This window comes from Leopardus geoffroyi, chromosome C3, assembly GCF_018350155.1.
Source record: "Leopardus geoffroyi isolate Oge1 chromosome C3, O.geoffroyi_Oge1_pat1.0, whole genome shotgun sequence".
In the NCBI taxonomy this organism is placed as follows: Eukaryota; Metazoa; Chordata; class Mammalia; order Carnivora; family Felidae; genus Leopardus; species Leopardus geoffroyi.
Window position 1 is genome coordinate 61,665,045 of NC_059338.1, and position 23,573 is coordinate 61,688,617.

Genomic DNA, 23,573 nt, shown 5'->3' on the forward strand with positions numbered 1-23,573 from the left:
CTGGCTGGCTTAGTTGGTAGAGCATGTGACTCTTGATCTCAGGGTCATGAGTTCAACTCCATGTTGGACATGGACCCTACTGAAAGAAAAGAAAGGGGGGGGGGGCGCAGTCGGTTAAGCGTCCAACTTCAGCCAGGTCACGATCTCGCGGTCCGTGAGTTCGAGCCCCGCGTCGGGCTCTGGGCTGATGGCTCAGAGCCTGGAGCCTGTTTCCAATTCTGTGTCTCCCTCTCTCTCTGCCCCTCCCCCGTTCATGCTCTGTCTCTCTCTGTCCCAGAAATAAATAAACGTTGAAAAAAAAAATTTTTTTAAAGAAAAAAAAGGGGGAAGAAAGAAAGAAAAGAAAGAAAGAAAGAAAGAAAGGGAAAAAAAAAGGTTAAAAATCAGAGCTTCCCAGAAATTCTAGAATGCATAGTGCTGTAGCTAGGACATTCATTTATTAGTCCATAAATTCAGACATTTTTTTTTTTTAATCAATACCAGTGCAAAACACCGGGCATATGAAAATTAGGTTTCCAGATAAAAATACAGAATACCAAGTTAAATTTGAATTTCAGATAAATATGGATTTTCTAGTCTATGTCCCAAATATCGCAGTAGACATAACTAAAAATGTCTCTTATGTTTGTTTGAAATTCAAATTTCACTGGGTCTATATTATTATTACTTGCTAAATCTAGGGGCAAAGTCCATAAAATAGAGAGTATGAAAAGCATCAGGGCAAAGTGGTCATCACAGGGTGTCTGGGTGCACGTCAGGGAAAATTTCAGAAAGCCGGTGGCATTCAGCCGAGTCTTCAGCTGAGAACTTATGGGCTGTACCATTCACTGCAGATTTTAATAACACACCATCATGGTTTGTTCTTCACCTTTTTCATGAATACATGTTTTGTCTGCATAACTAGATCCTAAGTTGCTTGAGGACAGAGACCATTTCTTTGTGTTCCGCTACCACTAGGATGACAGGCACACCTCGGGCACATTACCACATGGATTGATTCAAATGGTTTTATCCCTTCAAAAAGTTAAAAACATCCTATTCGATGAAATCATTTTCAAATTCATGTTTTCTTTTTTAGTTTCAGCCTTCACATGCTGTGGCCAATTCAAATGCTGCAACCAAGAATCCAGTCTGACACTAAGGAGTCAAATTAGCAGTAAAGGTATGAGCTGTTTACAGTGCAGCCATCTTCTATGTTCGCTTCATGATGGATTCAGCGTGGCTGGAATGGGCACCTTTCTGATGCTTGGGTGTCAGGAAGGGACCCATATGTGGCATATTCTTGGCTACAACTCGGATAGTCCAGTGACTTTTAGAACGTTTCTCTACAAACACACCCCACCCACCCTTAAGTTCCTCTCTACCCTATTGCAGTTTGGAACTGACCCCCAGCTTCCCCTACAGTCAGCTCCACGCTGGTCCAGGATGAAGTCTACCCATCGCTGTTGGAAGCACAAGGAAAGCTAACTTTTCTGACCTCCTCTCCTAGCCTCAGCTCTAAAGACCAGACCAGGGAAGGAAGCAGCCCTGAGCACATAACCCAAAAGTGGCACCATTTCAGCAGTTTCTAAGGGAGAATGTTGGCATGTTTGATGTTAAATTGATCACGGAAAGACCTTAAAAGAAGGAGGGAACCATGTAGAGAAGCTCATCAAATGGGGAGCATTTTGTTAAATGTGCTTAATTCTTTCCCATCAGCTCTTTAAATTGAGTAGGAATTATCATTCCTCCCCATCCCTGGGTCCAGAACACACTTTGTGGTCTGGTCTAAGGTTCTTTCCCAATTTTTTACCACAGTAGCTCTAAGAGAAGAGGACAGATACAAGGTCTAGAGTGTTATGAGGACAGGAAGCCTCACCCAAGTGATTACCAGAGTCCAAACTGTCTTTAAGTTCTGCAAACCATAAGGCTCATTTCCATGATTATTTGGCAATAAAGGTTCCCTCCTGCCCCTGACTTAGGTCAAAGATGAACAAAGCTGGACACCAGATAAAGTGGTAAGGACAGTTTTAATCAGCATTATGCTATTGCAGCAGGATACAGTCCAGCTTTTAACTTTGATTTGTGTTGAGGCGGTGCAAGGGGAGGGCTGTTTTAAAGAGAGAATGAGGGGGTCGCCTAGGTGGCTCAGTCAGTTAAGCAAGGGACTTTTGATTTCTGCTCAGGTCATGATCTTACAGTTGGTGAGAGGCCCACGTGGTAATGTGTGCTGACAGTTCGGAGTCGGCTTAGTATTCTCTCTCTCCCTCTCACTCTGCCCCTCCCCTGCTTGCACTCTAAATAAATAAACAAGCAAACAAACACACTTAAAAAAAATAAAATGAACACAGAGTGAGGGAACAGGGAGGGGTGAATGAGGGCTCAGTAGAGTCCAGGAGGTGAAAAAGGACAACATTCAGGACGGGAGAGTAAGTGAGTCACCTGGGACTATTACCAGCCTTGTAGAAGTTAGGCTCCTACAAACCCTGGGAGACAGAGACCCTACTATCAGATGTGGGCGGGAACCAGCAGTAAATCCTAGGGATGTGGCCTTGAACTGTTAGAAACTGTGTTAGTGTTTTGTTCAAGTTTTTATGGGCCGAGGAAGGGACCCAGTAGAGAGGAGGGCTCATAGCAGTCTGGGCTGAGTGTGGTCAAGAAGTAACTCTTTGTCACTTCCTAGTGACATTGTTTACTAACCGCTCTCCCCCCCCCCCCCCAAAGTCTACAGGAAGAATCCAAAAAATATAACTCAAGAGGCATCTTGTTTCCCTGGAGCCCACAGCGCATCTGTCTCTGAAGAGCCTCGGGATTTACAGCACACCACAGAAATTAAGGGAGACTAATTTGCAGCAGGATCTTTTTCAGGTTTTAAAAAACTCCACACAAACACGCGATGGCGCTCTTTAAACCTTAGCAGACCCGACCTGAGGCCGCAATCAGCAGAGAACTACAACTCCCAGCAGCGCCGGCGAGTGAAAATTACCAACTTCCGGGGACTGTTTCCCGTGGGTCAGCTGCTCCAGCTCCACCCGCGCCATCGGAAGGCAGCACAGTATGCAGGCGGGAGGCGGCGGCCGGGGTCGCGGAGTCGCGGGGTCGCGGGGTCTCAGGGTCGGGGCCGCCATCGCTTCCACGAGGAGCGAGGCTCACGTCCCGGAAGTGGAGGCCAAGAGAAGCGGCGCCGGCGTCGCGGAGGGGCGTTCTGGCGTCACTTCCGCTGGGGCGGGGCCTCGGGCTCTCCCGCGCAAATTGAAAAGTCTTTGGTGCCCGGCTGCCACCCGGCCCTCTGTGTTCCGAGCCGCCTGCCTCGGGCGAGCTGGCCCAGGGTGAGTTGGGCGCGTCGGGGGTGGGTTTCGGAGCCCCTTCACGGCTCCCTTGGAGCGGACGGGGAGAGCCCTGCCCGGAGAGGGAGCGGAGCGGGCTACGCGTGGGCCCTGGGTGGCGTCCTCTCGGGACTCCTGTCTTCCAGCACGGGGGGGATGGGTCCGGCCAGGTCTTCCCGGCCCGGCCGCAGAGTCCCGAGAGCATATCGCGGTGCGGGCCGGCCCGGGGCTGCCCTTCGGGAGGACAGGGAGGGTCCGCGGGCGCAGGCTCCTGCGTGCGGGACTCCTGCAGGGCTGCCGCCGACCTAGCAGTCTCCCCTGGCGTTTAAATGTGGAAAGTGAACTGTCTTCTTGATGTCGTGCAGGCGAAAGGAAGCGTGTTCTCTGGAATGGGCTTGCGGGCCGCTTGTGCACAGCCTGTGAACAGGAGTGGGGCGGCGAGGTCGCCGGTGTTGTAGCTGGCGTGTCGCTGGCGGGCGCCCTGAGATGATGCCTGCGCAGCGGCCCCCGGCCATTCCCACCACGCTCCAGAGGAAACGTTTATGCGAGCGTATTTACCCAGCTTAGAAGAGACATCAGCTTCACAGAATGTGTGTTACGTCAGTTTTCCTCAAAGTGGAAGAAAACTCTTTCTAGAGGCATTGTCTGAGGGTGGGAGGCTGATTGTTTTTCTCAAACTGCGGCTTGAGGAGCACCTGCAGCCAGATTACCTGGATTTAAACGTCGGAATCCCCCTACCTGGCTCCGCAGCTGGTGAATGCGCTGCTGAACTAGAGCATCCGAGTTTTGATACAGCATCAAGGTGAGGCTGACTTGCCACCCTGTGCTTTCTTCCTTTCCTTCCAAACGTAGTTTGGTGGGAGAGGTTGATGTTAGGAAACACCAAGCAGCTGTTCAGCCTCATTGCTTTCAATTTTTATCATGAGGAGTGGGAGTGGGGGAGTAGGTAGGCCGGCTGACCCTTGAACAACAGGGGATTGAACTGTGAGGGTCCACGACAAACATTTTTTTCGATACAGTACAGTACTGGTGAAGTTTCTGGGTGATGGTGTGGTGGTCCAGAGCTGATGGCCAAGAAAGAATTCTTGAAGAAGTCTTTGGTACAAAAAGATGATTTTATTGAAGCACAGGGACAGGACCCATGGGCAGGAAGAGCTGCACTGGGGTAACTTGGGGGTAACTGATTATATCCCCTCAGGTTGGGAGAGGGTTAAGGATAGGGTAGGTCTCTAAGGAATTTTGGAAGCAAGGTTACCAGGACCTTGAGCTGCTGTTAGGAAAATGCCATTAATTACTGCAGTAATACTTGGGATTAGTAAAACCTGAGACCCTTCAGATGCATACCAGAGGAGGTCATAAGCTTGGAGTATGATTGCCAGCATGTATCTTGGGGGAGTTGAGATGAAGGACGTTTCCCCAGGAATTTTTATGTTAAAGTAAACTGACAGTGTCCTCCAGGTTGGGATAATGTTAAGGTAAGATTACCTTTTGTCATCATCAAGGCAGCTGAGCTCCTTTACTGTTTTCAAGGACTTGTCAATGGTCTGTAAGCAGTAAGGGAATTTAATTTTTCATTTGCCTTAGTTTCCCACATCACCATGGCAAGCACTTACACCCCTTTCCTTTGTTCTTGGGTAGCCAGGAGGTCTGAGGAATATCACACATATTCCACCTGGCGGGGGTGGGGCGGGTGCTAATAGCCTGTACTTAGCCCTCAGCTTGCCCCACACTCCCTCGTCAGTACTGTAAGTGTGGCTTATGGTTTTCTTTAACATTTTCGTCTCTCTAGCTTCCTATAAGAATACAGTATATAACACATGTAACATATGAAATCTATGTTAACTGACTTTATGTTATTGGTAAGGCTTTAAGTTTGGGGGGAGTCAAAAGGCATGTGGATTTTTGACTGGGTAGGGGTGGGTGCAAATAATCCCCCTCCTTGTCCAGAATTTCTGTGTAGAAGGGACTTAGGGGCTTCTTTCTGGGCGGGACGGGGTAGGAAGCGAAGAAGCATTCGTCTGAAATCAGTATTTTGCACAGCAAGCACACTTTCACATTTCTTTGGAGTAACTTTCAGAGAGTCTGATGGAGTTGTCGCTGGGCACCATTGCTGCTTATTAACAGAATGTTGGTTGCTTGGAATAAGACATTCTGATGGCAGTGAATTTAGGTCCTAAAAATGTACCAATTTACTTCTGTAATTCTGTTTATTTTCTCAGTTGAAATGTCTACTTTCCTTCTGTTTGGAGTTTCCACTCCTACGCTGATGTGCATGCTGGCTCTTAACATGCTTGTGTAGAGGCAGTGTGATGCCTTAGCATGCACGGTTTTGTGGCTTTTAGCAATGCCTTTTTGGAGAGAGAGAGAGACTCATGCTCTTTTAGCACTTTCTGTGTGCCTAGTAGTGTGTTAACAGCTTGAAACATACATGATGATTCCAAGTGAGAAAGCACTTTGGAAAGAATAAATGTTAAGGAACTATCAAGTGACATTAGAGTTAGTGTTAGCGATTAGCGAAAGTATTATAGATAATGGAAATTGTTGGCAGGGAGGAGCCCAATTGAGTATTAAAGAGGTGATTCTCAAATAAGCAATAACAGTCGCTATATCAATTTCTGATCTCTTCTTATTTTTCTAAACCTTTTGGATAAATATGTTTTGCTTTAAATATTGCTGTTTTCCCTTTCTCCCCTCGTATCATGCAGTTAACTTGGCACAATGGGGATACAAGGATTGCTGCAATTTATCAAAGAAGCTTCTGAACCAATCCACGTGAGGAAGTATAAAGGACAGGTAGTAGCTGTGGATACATATTGCTGGCTTCACAAAGGAGCTATTGCTTGTGCTGAAAAACTAGCCAAAGGTGAACCTACTGATAAGTAAGTCTGCACCTTGTATTAACTCTTTGCCAGTTAAGACTGAGACTTATATTAAATATCCTTTTGTTTATAAATGAGGGAAGTTGTGATGTAGCTCTTTTTGTCCAGGTAATTGCTTTGCCAGGATAGAGCACTAAATGCAATACCTGATCCTTGTTTGGATCCTGGACCGTGGCAGGGTAGGATGTAGCAATGCTGTGCTGCAGCCAACTCATCCAAGTTCACAGTGCACCACCGTCTTCTCCCAGTTCAGCATTCCGTGACCCCACATTGGTAGTTTATCCACCGTTGTAATACATTCATGTCAGGGAAATGGACAGATGCTACCGAACAGGCACCTCCTCTCGCCAAACCGGTTGTTAAATCTTCACCAGAACACACTGGTTATAAGAGTTGTTGAGACAGTTGGACAAAGTTTAGTACAGACTATATGTGAGATGATATTTGTTGCTGTTAAATTTCTTGGGTGTGATAATGGTATGGTTGAAGGGATCAGGTATTGTACTATTCTTTCAACTTTTCAGTAGATTTGAAATTTTTCAAAGCAAAAAAAAAAAATGGAAAAAGGGCAAGATTTGGAACCACAAAATATCAGAACTGGAAGGGATGTCAAAGCCTTTTAATCTGTAGATGAGAATGTCAATAACTCATCAGCTGTCACATAGCCCGTTAGGATCTAAGGCAGGATTTGAACCCTGAAGCCTAAATTAGAGTTTCCATGTCCTGTGAAAACATTTTGCTTTAAAAAAAGAAAAGAAAGAAAAAAACTTCCCTGTTCATAATCCATCTCCTCTGGTTTTAAAGAGTATTACTTTATAATACGCAATGCACCTAAAATTTTTTTTTCTTTATTTTCATAGGTATGTAGGATTTTGTATGAAATTTGTAAATATGTTACTCTCTCATGGGATCAAGCCTATTCTTGTATTTGATGGATGTACTTTACCTTCTAAAAAGGAAGTGGAAAAGTCTAGAAGAGAGTAAGCTGATTTCTCTATTCACTCTAATTGCGTTAAGGTCTGATGCTATAGTCTATACCAATTTTCTTGAATTTTAATTTATTGAGGCTTGCCTCATAGCCTAGTACTTCAACAAATTTCTTGAAATGTTTCATGTGTGCTAGAAAGGAATATGTATTTTCAGTTATTAAGAGGAAGATTGTCTGTCCAGTAAGTCAAGCTTATTGATTATGGTGCTCAAATCTATCTTTGCTGTTTTGTTTGGTTTTGGTCGTGGGGGGGTGGGGGTAGTGGAATTGTCAATTACCTTATAGTTCTGATCATTTTTGTTTTATTTTGAAGCTATTTTATTGGTTGCATTCAAGTTTAGAATTAGTTACATTCTTGTGGTAACTGTTTTACTAGTGACTCTTAGTCCCTAGTTTTGCTTTTTTGTTCTAAAGTCTTCTGTCCGATTATAACCGTAGCCATAACTTTTCCTTCTATGTTCCCACTGTCATTTTTTATTTGTTTACCTACAGCTTACTCCCTCATTGGTTTTAAGGTTTGTCTCTTACAAAGAACACATTACCATGTTTTGTTTTTGTTTTTTATCCATTCTGTCAATCTTTGCCATTTTTTGAAAGAAAAAAAATTTTCTTTAAGTTTATTTATTTATTTTGAGGGAGACAGAGCACGAGCAGGGAAGGGGCAGAGAGAGAGAATTCCAAGCAGGCTCCACGCTGCCAGCACCGAGCCAAATGGCAGGGCTCAAACTCTTGAAACTGTGACATCATGACCTGAGCTGAAACCATGAGTCAGACTACTCAACCGGCTAAGCCACCTAAGTGCCCCTGAAAATCTTTTAAATGGAGAGTTTATTCTTTTCACATTGACCATTAATTACTAATGTATTTTAATACATTATTTCTCTTACTTGGTATTTTATATTTGTCCATCTCTCTCTTTTTTTGTGGGGGGAGGTTAACCCCTACCTTGCTTGACTTCTGGATTGTTTTTTCTATCTGTATCGTCTCTTGTTTCTAGTTGAAAAGTAATGCCTTCTATTTCCCTTAATAGTTAACCCAGAAATTTTATCATTCATGTTTAACTTCACAGATTCTGGTAAGTTTCTAACAACAGGCCTCAGAAAGAACTTCTGTATTTTAATAAAACAGGTATCCTCCCCATATTCATCTGCTCTCATTGTCCCTCCCCCCACACACCCCCCCCTCCCATCTGTGTTTCTAGGTCCCAGAGTCCTTGTGTTGTATAGGAAAGACCCCTGGGCTTAGTTGTCAGAGCTAGCGTGAATCACACCCAGACAGAAGTAAGCCTCGCTGAGGGAGCCATCTGTTAGGGTGCTGCTGTCCTGGCTGTGCTCTCTCTCGGCCTAGATAGGTTAGAGAGTTTTTCAGACCTAGGTTTTGGAACCTAGCTGTACTTGGAGGGCTCTGATTCACATACAGAGTCAGATCAGTTTCACGCTGGAGGGTTCTGATTCTTAAAGCCAGAACTTTATAAGGACTGTTTATAAAGGAATAACTGAAACTGTGCGAGCCCACATTCTATTACAAATAATGTACAGTTTACCAAATATACTCTCAATAAAAGTTAGTTCATTCTAGGTTAGTTCTGAAAGGATTGGTGACAGACCTAAACCAGAGCGGCTGAGAGACTAGTCCAAACCACATCCTACCCGGGTGTCGCCCACCGGGTCTTAATTCTAATTGCAGATACTTACTAATTTTCTCTTGCTAAGCTCAAGAATGGCTAAAAAAATGTCTCAGCTGCCTGTCTCTGTCCTGTATATTCTTTTTGTCTTTGTAAGATCAGCTTTTTCTGTGCCACTGTAGCAGTGGGAGGAGGCACTTAAAATCCTTTCCTACAAGTCTCTTCCTCCATGGAGCCCAGTCTGTGGAACTAGGGAATTTGTATATGTATGCGCACATTTACCTAAAGATAAAAACCTCATAAGTTCAGACTGATTCTTCCAAGTCAAACTCAGGACTCAGGGTTTTTACCTCTTCTGCAGTGTATCTTCACCTCCTTTCTTCATACCTAGAATCCTTATTTTCAACGGTAAAGGGATGACGAAGTTGGAGTATCTTATAATTACTCCTTTGTTCTATCCCAAAATAAATGCACGTATTTTATTATACTCAAGAATAGATTCAGAATAAAATACTGATACCCCTACCAATATGATTATTGAAAACGGTGGGGCGCCTGGGTGGCGCAGTCGGTTAAGCGTCCGACTTCAGCCAGGTCATGATCTCGCGGTCCTTGAGTTCGAGCCCCGCGTCAGGCTCTGGGCTGATGGCTCAGAGCCTGGAGCCTGTTTCCGATTCTGTGTCTCCCTCTCTCTCTGACCCTCCCCCGTTCATGCTCTATCTCTCTCTGTCCCAAAAATAAAAATAAACGTTGAAAAAAAAAATTAAAAAAAAAAAAAAAATGGTTAAAATTTCTTTCTCCTTTTGCATATGCTTTCTTCCCATTTAAAAATAGTGGTTCCATATTGTTAGAACGTGTGTTATCACTGTCTCCCTGTTTAACCTGTATTTAGTATTCTACAAATTACCACATACTTATTATTGACAGTTTTTATGCAGATGTTATTTTGGTTTTTCTGAAATTTGTTGTCTAGTAGATTCCACAGAAAAGCTCAGAAACAGTATTTCTCAAGTTCTTTATATGTCCATAAAGGTGCACCCTTTATACTTAAAAGTTTTGATGATATAAAACCCTTGACTCATATTTTCTTAAGTGTCTTAATTACTGCATTTTCCCTTGACATAAAGCATGATGTAAAAAAGTCTGAGGATACGCTTGTGTGTGCATACATGATAAATTACCTGTGTTCTTCTTGACTCGAAGCCCAAAAGATCCAGATTAATGTTCTCAAGCACCTGGTACACACTGTCCAATGAGTCAAAGTTTATTTTTTTTCCCCTAGGAAAATTTCTTGAATTTCTTGAAGTCAGCCTCTTAATATTTTTTTTTCCCCTTGCAGAAGACGACAAGCCAATCTTCTTAAGGGAAAGCAGCTTCTTCGTGAGGGGAAGGTTTCAGAAGCCAGAGAATGTTTTACCCGTTCCATCAATATCACACATGTGATGGCCCACAAAGTCATTAAAGTAAGCCCAATAGGAAATGAAGCCAAAGAGAACAAATGGCCAACTTCATCGAAGCTAGTTATGAGTTGTATATTGATGGGAGAGCAAGAAAATGAAGGGAGGGAAATTACTCTCGGTCTAACCTCAAGGAAGTGGCAGGTCTCAGGAAGAGGAAGCAGGATCTTGTGACAGAGAAGAGTCCAACAGTCTCCAGGGGGAGAAATCCTAAGGACTAAGAGACACTCTCCCTTTTTAGATAAGTGACTTAGATGAGCTCCATGGGCACCTTGTTCCGTAGAGACGGAAGTGTTAATTCCTGGAGCATCAGTCTCACCCCACTGCCCTGTAGTCTTCAACATGTATAACCTTCACTTCTGTAGGCCGTCAGGTCTATAGAACCAGCCTCACTGACTCCGGAACTTTCCGACCCTAGTCTTCCTCAATCAGCTTCTGCTTAAAAGCGTCTTACAACCATAGACCTACTTCAGTGGCCCAAAGTCCCAGCCCTCACTTACCCTCCTTCAGGCCTCTGTTCAAACTGCTTGGTAAACAAATAGGAAAATAAATATAGTGATTAAATTCTGTAGTTTTATCAAAACTGTGTCAGGTAGACTTCTGTAGTGTGAAAAGAAAATATATTTTCATAGGGAGAATACATCCAGAGCTCCAAACAAATGTCTTGTATGCTTTTGGAGCATAGCCATTCTGAAGACGCAAGCTTTCTACAACTTGAAATAATTAAAGTTTTCTGGCTTCTATTTTTTTTTTTTTCTCCCTCTGAATGTACAGCTATTTTCTCCAAATTTATAAAGTGATTTTTTAAAAAAGAATTTTTTAAATTCTTTGTGGCTATATGATTAGTTCAATATTTGCTAAGACTAAAAGTAGAAACACTTCAAAGGAAATGATTTCTGAAAACAATTATCAGCATGTGCATGTTGAGGCTGGTAGTAAAACAGGAAATTGTTCAGTGCTCTCCAGATGCCATCCTGGAGATTGACCATGATCCTCTCTGGCAGGCTGCCCGGTCCCAGGGAGTAGATTGTCTTGTGGCTCCATACGAAGCAGACGCGCAGCTGGCCTATCTTAACAAAGCTGGTATTGTACAAGCCATAATCACAGAGGACTCTGATCTCCTCGCTTTTGGCTGTAAAAAGGTACTTTACTACTACATACTGTTTTCTGTGCAGTTGGCAATGGTGTAAATCAAGGTACTGAGGTTTTTCTTTTCCAGGAATCATCACTTTATTTTATTTAATACCTGCAGTTAATATCTACTTTACAATGTTAATAATTATTTTATTTAAAATGCAGGGTTTTGCTGCTTGACATTTGTGTAATCTGGACACTTTTTCAGAGTAAGCTCTTACGGTTAAAAGGTTTTGTTTTATCCGAATTTTTCAGTAGAGTGTAGACTTGCTATTCTTATTTTTGGTAATAATTTATATGCTTTATTTTTTTTCAACTAGGTGAGGTAAATAACTTATCTAACAGGATGTTTTGCAGTTACTTAGAATTATGTATAAAACTGTTTAATGGAAAGTTTTATCATGACATAGTAAGGGAGGATTAAGATACAAAACTATAAGATGATCTCATTTTTGTTACTGCCAATGTTATTCATATTATCTATATATTTTATAGATGACTAGAAGGATCTGTTGAAGGGTTAATGCTGGGTAACAGTGACAAATGAGAGGTGTCAGGCAACTTTGGTTTCCTTCTTCCTGAATTTCCCTGTTTTCCAAATTCTCTACAATGAACATGTATTACTCTAAGAGAAAGGATTTCTGTATGGAGTGTTATTTGATCGCCATGACAACTCTGAATGTCAGTAGGGGGTAAGAGGCTCTTTCTACCAGAGTCAGGGCAAGGGAGTCCTGGTGCAGGACCCTATCTAGACACAGTGTATGTTTCAGTTTAATTTATTTACAAATTGCACAGTGATTACCTGGCCTATCTCTCTTCTCAATGTGATGCTAAATAACAAGAAAGAATTCTTAGGAATATTACAATGGGTTAGATCACGAAACGTTAAAATGACCCTTACAGGTACTTAGGTATTTAACAATTTCCCTTCCTTTTGAAGGTGATTTTAAAAATGGACCAGTTTGGAAATGGACTAGAAATTGACCAGGCTCGGCTGGGAATGTGCAGGCAGCTTGGGGACGTGTTCACGGAGGAGAAGTTCCGGTATATGTGCATACTTTCAGGCTGTGACTACCTCTCCTCACTGCGTGGGATCGGGTTAGCAAAGGCCTGCAAAGTGCTCAGACTAGCCAATAATCCGGATATTGTAAAGGTGGGAGTGATTCACCAAGTGCCATATTCAGTTTCCAAACCATTTCTTCCATCATAGATACACCCCTCAGAATATGAATTTTAAATATTCTATCCTGTCAACAGCCCATGTTATGTCATTGAAAGGAAAAAATGACTAAAACACTAGAATTTTGTTTTTGGCAACTGATGGACCTGTTTTAAGCAATTGACAAATTTTTTAAATGAAGACTTAAAGAGACTTAAGGGTAAAGTGTTCTAGATAAAATTAATGTTAAAATTATCTTTCAGTTTCTGTCCTATTGTCTGTTGTAAGTGGTTCTCAAACTTTTTGGTCTCAGGATCCACTTACGCTCTTTTTTTTGTTTTTTTAATTTTTTTAAGTTTATTTATTTATTTTGACAGAGAACAGAGCACACAAGCAGGGGAGAGGCAGAAAGAGAAAATCCCCAAGACTTTGCGTGCTAGCAGCACAGAGCCCGATGTGAGGCTCGAACTCACAAACTGAGATCATGACCTGAGCCAAAGTCAAGAGCTGACACTCAACTGATTGAGCCACCCAGGCGCCCCACCACTTACACTCTTAAAAGCTCTTTGTGGCAATAATTTTTGTTTAATGGGTTATAGCTATTGATATTTACTGAATGAAATTCAAACAAAACTAAAATGTTTATTAATTTAAAATTAACAATAATAAATTCATGGGGCACCTGGTGGGAGGCTCAGTCAGTTAAGTGTCCAAGTCTTAATTGCAGCTCAGGTCATGATCTCATGGTTCGTAAGATCAAGCCCCACATCGGGCTCTGTGCTGACGGTGCAAAGCCTCTTTGGGATTCTCCCTCTTGCTCTCACTCTCAACATATATAGCATATTCTAAAGAAAAATAGCCGTGTCTTCTAAAAACATGAAAATGACAGGAATTGCACATTTATGTAAATCTCTAACATGGCTTGATAGGAGACAGCTGAGTTCTCACATCTACATCCTCATACAATCTGATGCAATATCATGTGCAGGGTATCCTCTGGAAAACTGAGACTCCTACATCACCACTCTGTCATTTTCCAGATAGCTTTACCTTAAAAAATAAGTATATGTTAAGCTAATTTCCGCCACCCACCTTGCGCAGTTCTCATCAGGAGTTGGTAGTGGAGCTGGGAATGGAGCCGTGGGCACTAACTAGCCTGTGACTCCCGGGCTACTGATTCTCACTCCCTGGCCCTTCACCTGTGAGTGTGATGCGATGGTGACTCCATTTTTAATTCTCAGGTTTTGTGTGTTGTTTTGCTTTTTTAGATAAAAGGGACTTTGAGGGTGAGGGATGTGTCTTAACATCACACGTGGGAATATAAACTTGACGTTGTAACTGAATTGTTCATTCTTTGGGTTAATAGAAAAATCAAAGAAGATACTGTCATAGAGACAATTTTTAGTACTGCAACATGATTGTGTTTTCTGGTAGAGGTTTTTAATGTAGATAAAATTAGTTGATTTTCTGTCTCGCCTCAGCCTCCTGTAATGTGAACCAGTTGGTCTTGGAGATGATACATTCCCTATTCTGTATTTGTAGATAACCAGTAAATATCTTTACATCCATTATTAGGTCATCAAGAAAATTGGACACTATCTTAAGATGAATATAACGGTACCAGAAGATTACATCAAAGGATTTATTCGGGCCAACAATACCTTTCTTTATCAGCTAGTTTTTGATCCCATCAAAAGGAAACTCATCCCTCTGAATGCATATGAAGACGACATTGATCCTGAAACACTGAGCTACGCTGGGCAGTATCCTTTCTGAACGAGAATAGTAGAATTTTGTATTTCTTTCTTATTTTTGTGGAGATATTTTTAGTGAAACATTCAGTAAAAAGCCTATAAATTGTTTTCTGCTTGCTTTTTTATAGTGAAGCCTATCATTGTTAATTTTAAATACCATGCTGGTGAAAATTTAGAGCAGCTTTTTGTTTATAACTTGCTAATTACTTGGGTTGACTTGACAGAAACATGTACCGAGTCAGTCACTTAAGGTACCCATGGCAAGGGCGGCATTTCTCGGCAAACAAGCTCGATTTATTAGGAGGGCCGTCCTGGGCACGTGTGCACGCCGTGTGCCCTGCTCCTAACCCGGGCTACATACACTCAGTGTGGTTCAGAGCCCTGGGTCACGTATGTGATCTACTAGTGACAAGTAGACGCTAGTGAACGACACCTGTGGTTTCAGGAATGCTGAAGGTAGAAAGTCAGGATCTGGAGCCCTAAACCTGAGCATTTTCTGCAACGATAGGAAACACTTTTCTATCATAGTTACATTCATTTGGTTGTTAATGAAAGCATTTTTCCTTAAACTTACCAACCTAGGTATTTTGATGATTCCATAGCTCTTCAAATAGCACTTGGAAATAAAGATATAAATACTTTTGAACAGATCGATAACTACAATCCAGACATTGCTACGGTAACGTCTTAATGAGTTTTTTTTTTTTTAAGTGACTTCACTTTTAGCATGTTTTAGTTATGTCTTAGGAACTGTGACTAAAGGCAAATCTTCATGTAATAAACATCTTCTAAGGATTGCTGTATCCCAGCTGTTTGCACAGTGTGGGTTTAAAACAACTTGATGCTAGAGAAATTGTCTTAGAACATAGGTATATTGGTTAATTTCCTTAAGTTAAAAAGCAACCACATGATATATTACCAGACCTTTAGATGTGAACATTTCTTTTGTGTCTACAAGCCTCTTCTCATCCCACCCCATTCGCCTCTGGCCTTTGGCGTTTTGAAGATTGAAACCTAGCAATGCTACCATTGGAAGGAAAAGCTGGTTTTTTTGCTCGTTGAGCACATATTGAGTGCCTCTGAGCTCTGTCCTTGAGCCCCTCCATGTTTTCTTCTACTTTTTCCCAGTTGTGTATATCCCTTCTGACAACCCCCCCCCCCCCAACCATTCTCTCCTTTCTCTGACTGTTCTCTTTTCTGTTCATATCTATTCCTAAGATAAGTTCAGATGGCTTTACTTACTCATGCAGAAACCTCGCACGTCTTTAACCCTATCTCCAGTCTAGTACCAGCCACGTAATTCTGAATGTTTCTTGGATTTCTGCGTAAATGTTTTCCTAGAACCTTAAATCCATCCACAGTCAAGAACAAACTCTTTGGGGCGCCTGCGTGACTAGTCAGTTAAGCGTCCGACTTTGACTCAGGTCATGATCTTGTGGTTTGTGAGTTCGAGCCCTGCGTTGGACTCTGTGCTTATATCTCAGAGCCTGGAGCCTGCTTCAGATTCTGTGTCTCCCTCTCTCTCTGCCCCTCCTCTACTCACGCTGTGTCTCTCTCTCAAAAATAAACACGAAAAAAAAAACAAAAAAAAAACTCTTCATTCCTTATCAGCTTTCCTTAATAACATTTCTCCTTTTTCTTTTTTAGCACTTTTCACTACATAAATTACATCTCAATACTTGACTTTGTGAGTCTTCCCAGCAGAGTGCAATTTTCATAAAGGCAGGACATTAAGAACTTCACTGCTATATTATTTTTACCATGTTTATCTATGGAAGGAATGAATATCAGCTACATGATCTCTTTCATTCTCAGACTAGAACACTTGGAAATAAACTTTGGCTGCTCTTTCATTGCTAAGTCCTTTTGCTTTTAAGTTGTCCTCCTGAAGGATAGTTTCTTCTTTCACAAAGCTTCTGGTCTAATCCAGGTCTTCCCACCCTTGCTCACTAATTCAGTTCCTGACTTAGCATTTATTAAGCACTGTAATTAGCATAGGTTAGCTAGTGTTCTGGAATATAAACAAAAATAAAATCTAATTCTTCCTCTCTGGTGCTCATTCCTTAGGGGAGGGAGACGTGGTTATATCGATAGAAATAAGGTAAGTTCTGTAGTAGAGATGTATGCTAGGCTCCATGAAAAAATAAAAAGACCATGCACCTAACTCCACTGGAGAGAATTCTTCATAATAATAGTAGCAAACATTTACGGGGCATTACTATGTTCTAAATACTATTCTAATAACCTTACGCATAGTGACTCATTTACTCTTCGACAAGCCTGTGAGGTCAATATTATTATTCCCATTTTACAAATGAAGAAACAACAAGAGGGAGGTTAGGGAAGTTGCCCAGATCACACATTTAAATAATTGGGGAGTTATGATCCCAGGCCAAGCTTTGCTGTCTCCTTGTGGAGAAACACGTGTCCTGGGTTTGCAAATGTCAGTGGGGATTTTCAAGATGATGAGTGATTCCAGGTTGAAGCATGAGTGGAAGAGGGTAGTAAGCAGTTCATTATGGATGGCCCAAGAATGTCCTAGTGTTCCATGTGAAGGAAGCAGAGGGCCTTGAGAAAGAAAAAGAGGTGAGCCTGGAGAAGGTGGCCGCTGATAAACTGGCGACCAGTTGAGCGTTGAAAAGAAATCATTACTGTCAGCTGAAATAAACCAAGCCTACCAAGAGGACACAAATCCCTAATGATACTAGGAAAGAACCTTATGTTGATCATCTCAAATCATGTAAACCTTCCTGTTTTCCTAGAACCTCTCTATTAATTAGATGTTATTTCTTAGTCCTCTAGTTTTTCTTATTCATGTCTTTGTCCTTTGTTTTTTTCTGGGAAACGTTTGTCTTCCAACTTTGTACTATCCAGTGTAGTAGCCAGTGGCCACATGTGGCCTATTAAAGATTCTGTTTCACGGATCTTTCTCTGAGAATACCAGTTATAATTTCCTGCACATTTTCTGCTGTTGTCTGCATTTTCTGCTCTGAATTGTTTTTGGTTTTTTTTTCTACTTGTTTTGGCCTTTTCTCTTTCATAGTGGAGACTTTTCTTCAAACATCTGAAGCCTCTTGTCTATTTGTTCCTATTTGAGAGAGGCACTGAGAAGCTCGAGAAGATTTGTGTGAACGAGCAGGGCCTACAGTTTTGGGCTTTACCCTTGGGTGATCTGGTTGCCAACAAGCTGGCTTGATTTTGTGAAGTCCCAAATGTCAGCATGTTTTCTCTGCACAGTTCCATTTTTCCAAAAAGGGATCCTACAATTTCTTCTTGCACATGGAAACGTGGCAGTTTGCGTTTTTTTAATGTTTAATTTTGAGAGCGAGAGACAGAGCATGAGCGAGAGACAGCTGTGCCGAGCTGTCAGCACAACCCAACATGGGGCTCGAACTCCCGAACTGCGAGATCATGACCTGAGCTGAAGTCAGACGCTTAACCAAAGGAGCCACCCAGGTGCCCCCATGGCAGTTTCCATTTTAAGAGCAGGTTAGGGAAAGTGAGTTGGGGTGAGCCTTTCATTTGATATCTGTCTTTAGATAAATGGATCTTCCCACCTTCTGAAGTGCCTTCTGTTTCTGGGTTTCAACTGAACAGTTGCTCTGGTTCTTAAGGCAGGTAGGTGTGAGTTGACTGGTCAGTTGGAAGATAAAGGCCCAAGGGTCAAATAATCTTCCTTTTCTTAGCCCTGCCCCATGTAAATCCTGTGTGGTAGCTGGTGCCTTCAATTCCTGAGCTTTTCTCATGTGTGTGCAGGTGAAGTTGACTTCTCTTTGGTATTTTCTGCACACACTTGGGCTTGATCTCTCTTCTGCTGAGTTCTTAAAATTCCTCTGTCTATACTCTGTTTGATCGACACAGATATCTCCTAATTTTACTGCAGATGGAGTTTGTGTTTTGTTCTGGGGGATAATAATCAAAAGAAGGGGACTGAAAAGTGTATACTTTGCTATCTTTACACATTTGAATTATTGATATTATAATTTCATCAGGAATGATTCTTAAGTTGTTTGTCTCAGAAACTCTATAATATTTGGCTGTATCGAATCTATCCAGTCATTAATGAGAGTATTATGGCTCACTAAGATGTCCATCCCTTTATAGAGAAATTTCTGTAGGAATCCTTAACTGTACAAGCGAATTAATCCTTTTTATTTAAAATTTAGTCTTCCCAGTCTGGTTTTCTACTTGCCTGTTGTCTTTTTCAGTAAAACTGTCAATGGGATCTATTGCCATGAGCCGTTACAATTAAGCTGTTTTTTTATAACCATTTCCTCATTTATTCCAAATTACCTTCCTTGTTAATTCTCAAAGCGTATCCTGAATAATGTCACCTTGTTTTATTTATTTTTATCCATTCTTTGAGAGCTTAGATTCATTCCAAGTTAGGTGGGATTTTTGTTGACTGGAATTCATGCCCTGAGTACCAACATTTTTTATGCCTTTGTTAATTTTTCCCTTTGCCTCTCTATTAGAGTTTTATTGACATCCTCTTAATAGATCCATGATGTCATTGTGAATAACTTGTATTAGCATTAAGAATGACTGTTACCAGCACTTACTGTCAGTAAACTCTATGTCAGAGAAAGTTTTATGCAAGACTCAGTGGAGACCAAAGTAGCTTTCTGTTTCTCCAGATTGTCCACTGAAGATGGTACCAAGTGTGGGTCCAATAGAAACTAGAGTTCTATAAATTAGATTGTTTGGGTTTGAATTCAACCATTTTCTAGAGGTGGGATGGTTGATTACTTTAAATGCACTGTTTTATGGTTTTAACTTTCAGGTGCTTTGTAAAGGGTGTGTAAATGACTATTCAGAGGCTTATTACCAGATGCTTGCTAAACTAATTACTATTTTTTGAAATAATACTGGAATTTTAAAAGTACTTTTTTTGGAGTGCCTGGGTGGCTCCGTCTGTTAACCATCCAGCTCTTGATTTCAGCTCAGGTCATGATCCCAGGGTCTTGGGATCGAGTCCTGCGTCAGGCTCTGCACTGAGCATGGAACCTACTTAAGATTCTCTCTCCCTCTCGCTCCCTGACTCTTGCACACACACCCACATGCTCTTTCTCTGTAAAATAAAAATAAGTAAAATGTTTCTAAAAAATAAATTTAAAAGAAAGTACTTTTTTTCTGGCTACAATTGTTCAAGTGCATTTTCATTTCTTGCACTGTTCATCTTAGGAAGATTCACTTTTTCTTAGAAATGAGCTAACAAGGTCACTTGAGTTTCCTTACGAGAAGCAGACCCAGGAATACAAGACACATTTAATGGAAAAGTGTAGTACATCAAAATAGAAAATGTTATTAAAGAACAGATACTTCCTCAGGGTGCCTGGGTGGCTCAGTTGGTTAAGTGTCTGGCTTTGGCTCAGGTCATGATCTCACGGCTCATGGGTTCGAGCCCCACATCGGGCTCTGCTGACAGCTCAGAGTCTGGAGCCTGCTTTGGATTATGTGTCTCCCTCTTTCTCTGTCCCCCCCCCCCCACACTGTCTCTCTCTGTCTCTCTCTCTCTCTCACTGTCTCAAAAATAAATATTAAGAAAAAAAAAGAACAGATATTTCCTCAAAAACTATTCAAAAGAATAAGTTAATTATTTACTTATAATTTATGTTGAGAAGGGAAATGATTTGGCTATTTTCCTTCTTCAAGTAACCCTTTTCCTTTTTACTATTTTAGCCTGCCCAATCAAGAAGTCATAGTTGGAATGACAAAACATGCCAGAAGTCATCTAATGTTAATAGCATTTGGCATAGGAATTATTGCCCTAGACTTGAACTGAATATTGCTTCAGATGCTGTAAGATTGAAGGAAAGTCCAAGTACTGTGGGCATTGAACAAGTGATCAGTGTTAAAGGATTAAATCTTCCAAGGAAGTCATCCATTGTGAAAAGACCAAGAAGTGGTATGTATTTTGCTTGTGGTACATATTGTGAAATATTAGTGTTGATCACATTTAAGAACTCTTTGCCAAACCCAAGGTCAGTAAGATTTTCTCCTTTATTTTATTTTATTTTTTCCTAGAACTTCTATAGTTTTAGGTCTTAGATTTTGGTCTTTGATCCATTTTGAATTAATTTTTCATATGGTGTGAGGTAAGGATCAAGGTTCACTTTTTGTGTATGTGGCAATCCACTTGTTATACCACCATTTGTTAAAAGATTGCCCTCTCCCCATGGGATTACCTCGGCACATTTGTTGACAATCAGTTGACCTTAACCACATATTTGTGAGTTTGTTTTAGACTCTATTATTCTGTGTCATTGGTCTTTTCCCATCTTCATGCTGGAACATTGTCTTAATTACCATAGCTTTATAGTAAATCTTGGAATTAAGTAAAAGAAGTCCTCTAAGTTTGTTCGTGTTTTGCAAAGTTGTGGCTATTCTCTGATTTTCATAGTTCCATACAATTTTTAGAATCAGCTGTCAATTTAAAAATAAATAGGGGCGGGGCGCCTGGGTGGCGCAGTCGGTTAAGCGTCCGACTTCAGCCAGGTCACGATCTCACGGTCCGTGAGTTCGAGCCCCGCGTCAGGCTCTGGGCTGATGGCTCAGAGCCTGGAGCCTGTTTCCGATTCTGTGTCTCCCTCTCTCTCTGCCCCTCCCCCGTTCATGCTCTGTCTCTCTCTGTCCCCAAAATAAATAAAACGTTGAAAAGAAAAAAAAAAAAAAAAAAGACAGAGTTTAAAAAAAAAAACATACATACATAAATAAATAAATAAGTAAATAAATAAATAAATAGGGGCACCTGGGTGGCTCAGTCAGTTGAGTATCCGACTTTGGCTCAGGTAAGATCTTGTGGTTCCTGAGTTTGAGCCCTGAGTCAGGCTCTGTGCTGACATCTCAGAGCCTGGAGCCTACCTCAGATTCTGTGTCTCCCTCTCTCTCTCTGTCTGCCACCCCCCCAACACACTCAAATAAATAAACATTTAAAAAAATGTTTTTTAATAAGTAAAGCCTGCTGAGATTTTGGATTAGAATTTGGTTGAATCTATGGATCAGTTTTGGGGAGAATTGACTCCTTAACTATACTGGTTTTTTGTCTGTTTTGTTTTTTAATGTTTATATCTTTGAGAGAGAGACGAGTATGAGCAGGGAGGGGCAGAGAGCGAGACAGACACAGAATCCGAAGCAGGCTCCAGGCTCTGAACTGTCCGCACAGAGCCGGACGCGGGGCTCAAACTCATAAACTGCGAGATCATGACCTGAGCCAAACTCGGATGCTCAACCAACTGAGCCACCCAGGCACTCCACTATTTTGGATTTTCTGATCTGATTAGTGAAGTCTTTCATTTTTCTTCAGCAGTGTGTTGTAATTTTTAGTGTGCGTATATTGTGTGCGTATAGTGTGCGTAATTTTAGTGACGTATATTGTCAAATTTATCACTATGTTTCAGATTTTTGATGTTATTGCAAACACTTTTAATTTTGATTTTTAGTTATTCATTGCTAGAAATACAGTTGACTCTTGAACAAGGATTTGGACTGTCCAGTTCCACTTATATGTGGATTTTTTTTTTTTTTTTTTATAAATACAGTGCAGTAAATGTATTTTCTCTTTATGATTTTCTTAACATTTTATTCTGTCTAGCTTTATTACAATACAACATATAGCATACAAAATATGTGTTAATTAGCTATGTTATCAGTAAGGCTTTTGGTCAAGAGTAGGCCACTAGTAGTTAAGTTTTCAGGGAGTCCAACGTTATACACAGATTTCTGACTCTGGAGGGGGTCAGTGCCCTTAACTCTCATGTTCAAGGGTCAACTGTACAATTGACTTTTGTGCTTAATCTCCTGTTTGACAACCTTACTAAATTTATATATTGGTTCATAGTGTCTCTTCTGTAGACTCTGCAGGATTGCTGTATAGATGACCATACTGCCTGCAAATAATGTAGATTAGTCATGCTTCTCCTTTTCCACTCTAGATGCTGTTTGTTTGTTCATTTGTTTTCCCCTCCTTCTTTTATTTCTTTTTCTTGTCTTCTGGAACCTCCAGTACAATGTTGAACAGAAGTACTGAGAGTGGCATACTAAGTATTGGGCAAAGAAAGGTGTTTTACTTTTCTCCTAGAAACTGTGTAGAATTAGAAAGGATAATTGCAATCTGTCCCCTCTCTCTTTTCCTCAGGTAGCTACATGAATGAATGAAAGTCTAACAACAAAAATAAAACAAGCCCTTTGTAAATTTAGGTATAGATTATTCATCTTTTGTCAAAATGTATTGATTCCTTCTGCACCTAAATCTTTTCCTGATAATATCTCTGGAGCTTTGTTTCCTTTTCTGAAATGGGAACGATGTTGCCTATTCACAAATTTTTGTATATGTTCTATAGGGTAACCTCTAAAAGCCCCTGGTATGTATCAAGTACAGTATACATGTTAGTTCCTTCCTTCCCTTCTGTTCCCATGAAAATCAGCTATTCATTTTATGTAGGGAGCTTCTTATCTGTAAGTTCTTTATGCTATAACTACCACCTATCACTGGATTTTGTGCCCTGGACACACATCTAAACACAACAACAGAACAGAAAACAGTAAGTTAACCCCTTTAAAAAATGCTTTTGAAGGTTTTTGTTTGTTTGTTTGTTTGTTTGTTTGAGAGAGAGAGAGAGAGAGAGAGAGAGAGAGAGCATTGAGTGGGGGAGGGGCAGAAAGAGAGGGAGACACAGAATCTGAAGCAGGCTCCAGGCTCTGAGCTATCAGCATAGAGCCTGATGTGGGTCAAACCCATAGACCACAAGATCATGAGCTGAGCCGAAGTCAGACTCTTAACCAACTGAGCCACCCAAGAGCCCCATAAGTTTACCCCTTTTAGTCAGCAGCCTGTCATATATTTAGAGACAGCCACTGTGACTCTCCTAAATTTCTTTCCCAAGCTGTTTCTTAGTACCATGTGGTGTTTTGGATACAATGTAGTTCTTAATGATTGCGTGACTATTATAGTCAGTGATTGTTGAAATACAGTCTTCTTACCACAGAGCACAGTAAAAATTAAGAATTATGTCACTATTTCAGCCCTTCACCCAGAGACTATGCTTTAATATTACAAAAATTAGCTTTTATTAACATTCCTGTCATTTTGCTGCATTTACTGTTTATAATCAGAATCCACTAGTTGTTAAACCAGGTACAGTTATATTTTTAAACTTGAATGTGAAGTAAATTATCTGTATTGAGGCAGTCTTCACTATCATCCATTGTTCTGCCTTTATAAAAAAAAAAATCTTCGTATTGTCTACTAATACATGGGTATTATCCGTGTCA

The 23,573-nt window shown here is 41.0% G+C and overlaps 1 protein-coding gene across 4 annotated transcripts in view; it reads left to right on the top strand.

Moving 5' to 3' along the window:
* Nucleotides 1–464: 464 nt before the first annotated feature.
* Nucleotides 465–23,573, top strand: part of EXO1 (exonuclease 1) — a 41,251-nt gene continuing 18,142 nt past the window's right edge. For 3 of the 4 annotated variants that reach the window (XM_045453110.1, XM_045453111.1, XM_045453112.1), the window contains exons 1-10: nucleotides 465–3,308; nucleotides 3,671–4,107; nucleotides 6,011–6,184; nucleotides 7,045–7,164; nucleotides 10,136–10,259; nucleotides 11,258–11,395; nucleotides 12,328–12,540; nucleotides 14,122–14,309; nucleotides 14,883–14,979; nucleotides 19,983–20,208. In XM_045453110.1, the coding sequence (XP_045309066.1) occupies nucleotides 6,024–6,184; nucleotides 7,045–7,164; nucleotides 10,136–10,259; nucleotides 11,258–11,395; nucleotides 12,328–12,540; nucleotides 14,122–14,309; nucleotides 14,883–14,979; nucleotides 19,983–20,208 (1,267 nt within the window). In that variant the 5' untranslated portion in view covers nucleotides 465–3,308; nucleotides 3,671–4,107; nucleotides 6,011–6,023. Of the gene's footprint in view, nucleotides 3,309–3,670; nucleotides 4,108–6,010; nucleotides 6,185–7,044; nucleotides 7,165–10,135; nucleotides 10,260–11,257; nucleotides 11,396–12,327; nucleotides 12,541–14,121; nucleotides 14,310–14,882; nucleotides 14,980–19,982; nucleotides 20,209–23,573 lie in introns of those variants that run through there. The other variant, XM_045453113.1, reaches the window with a different exon arrangement.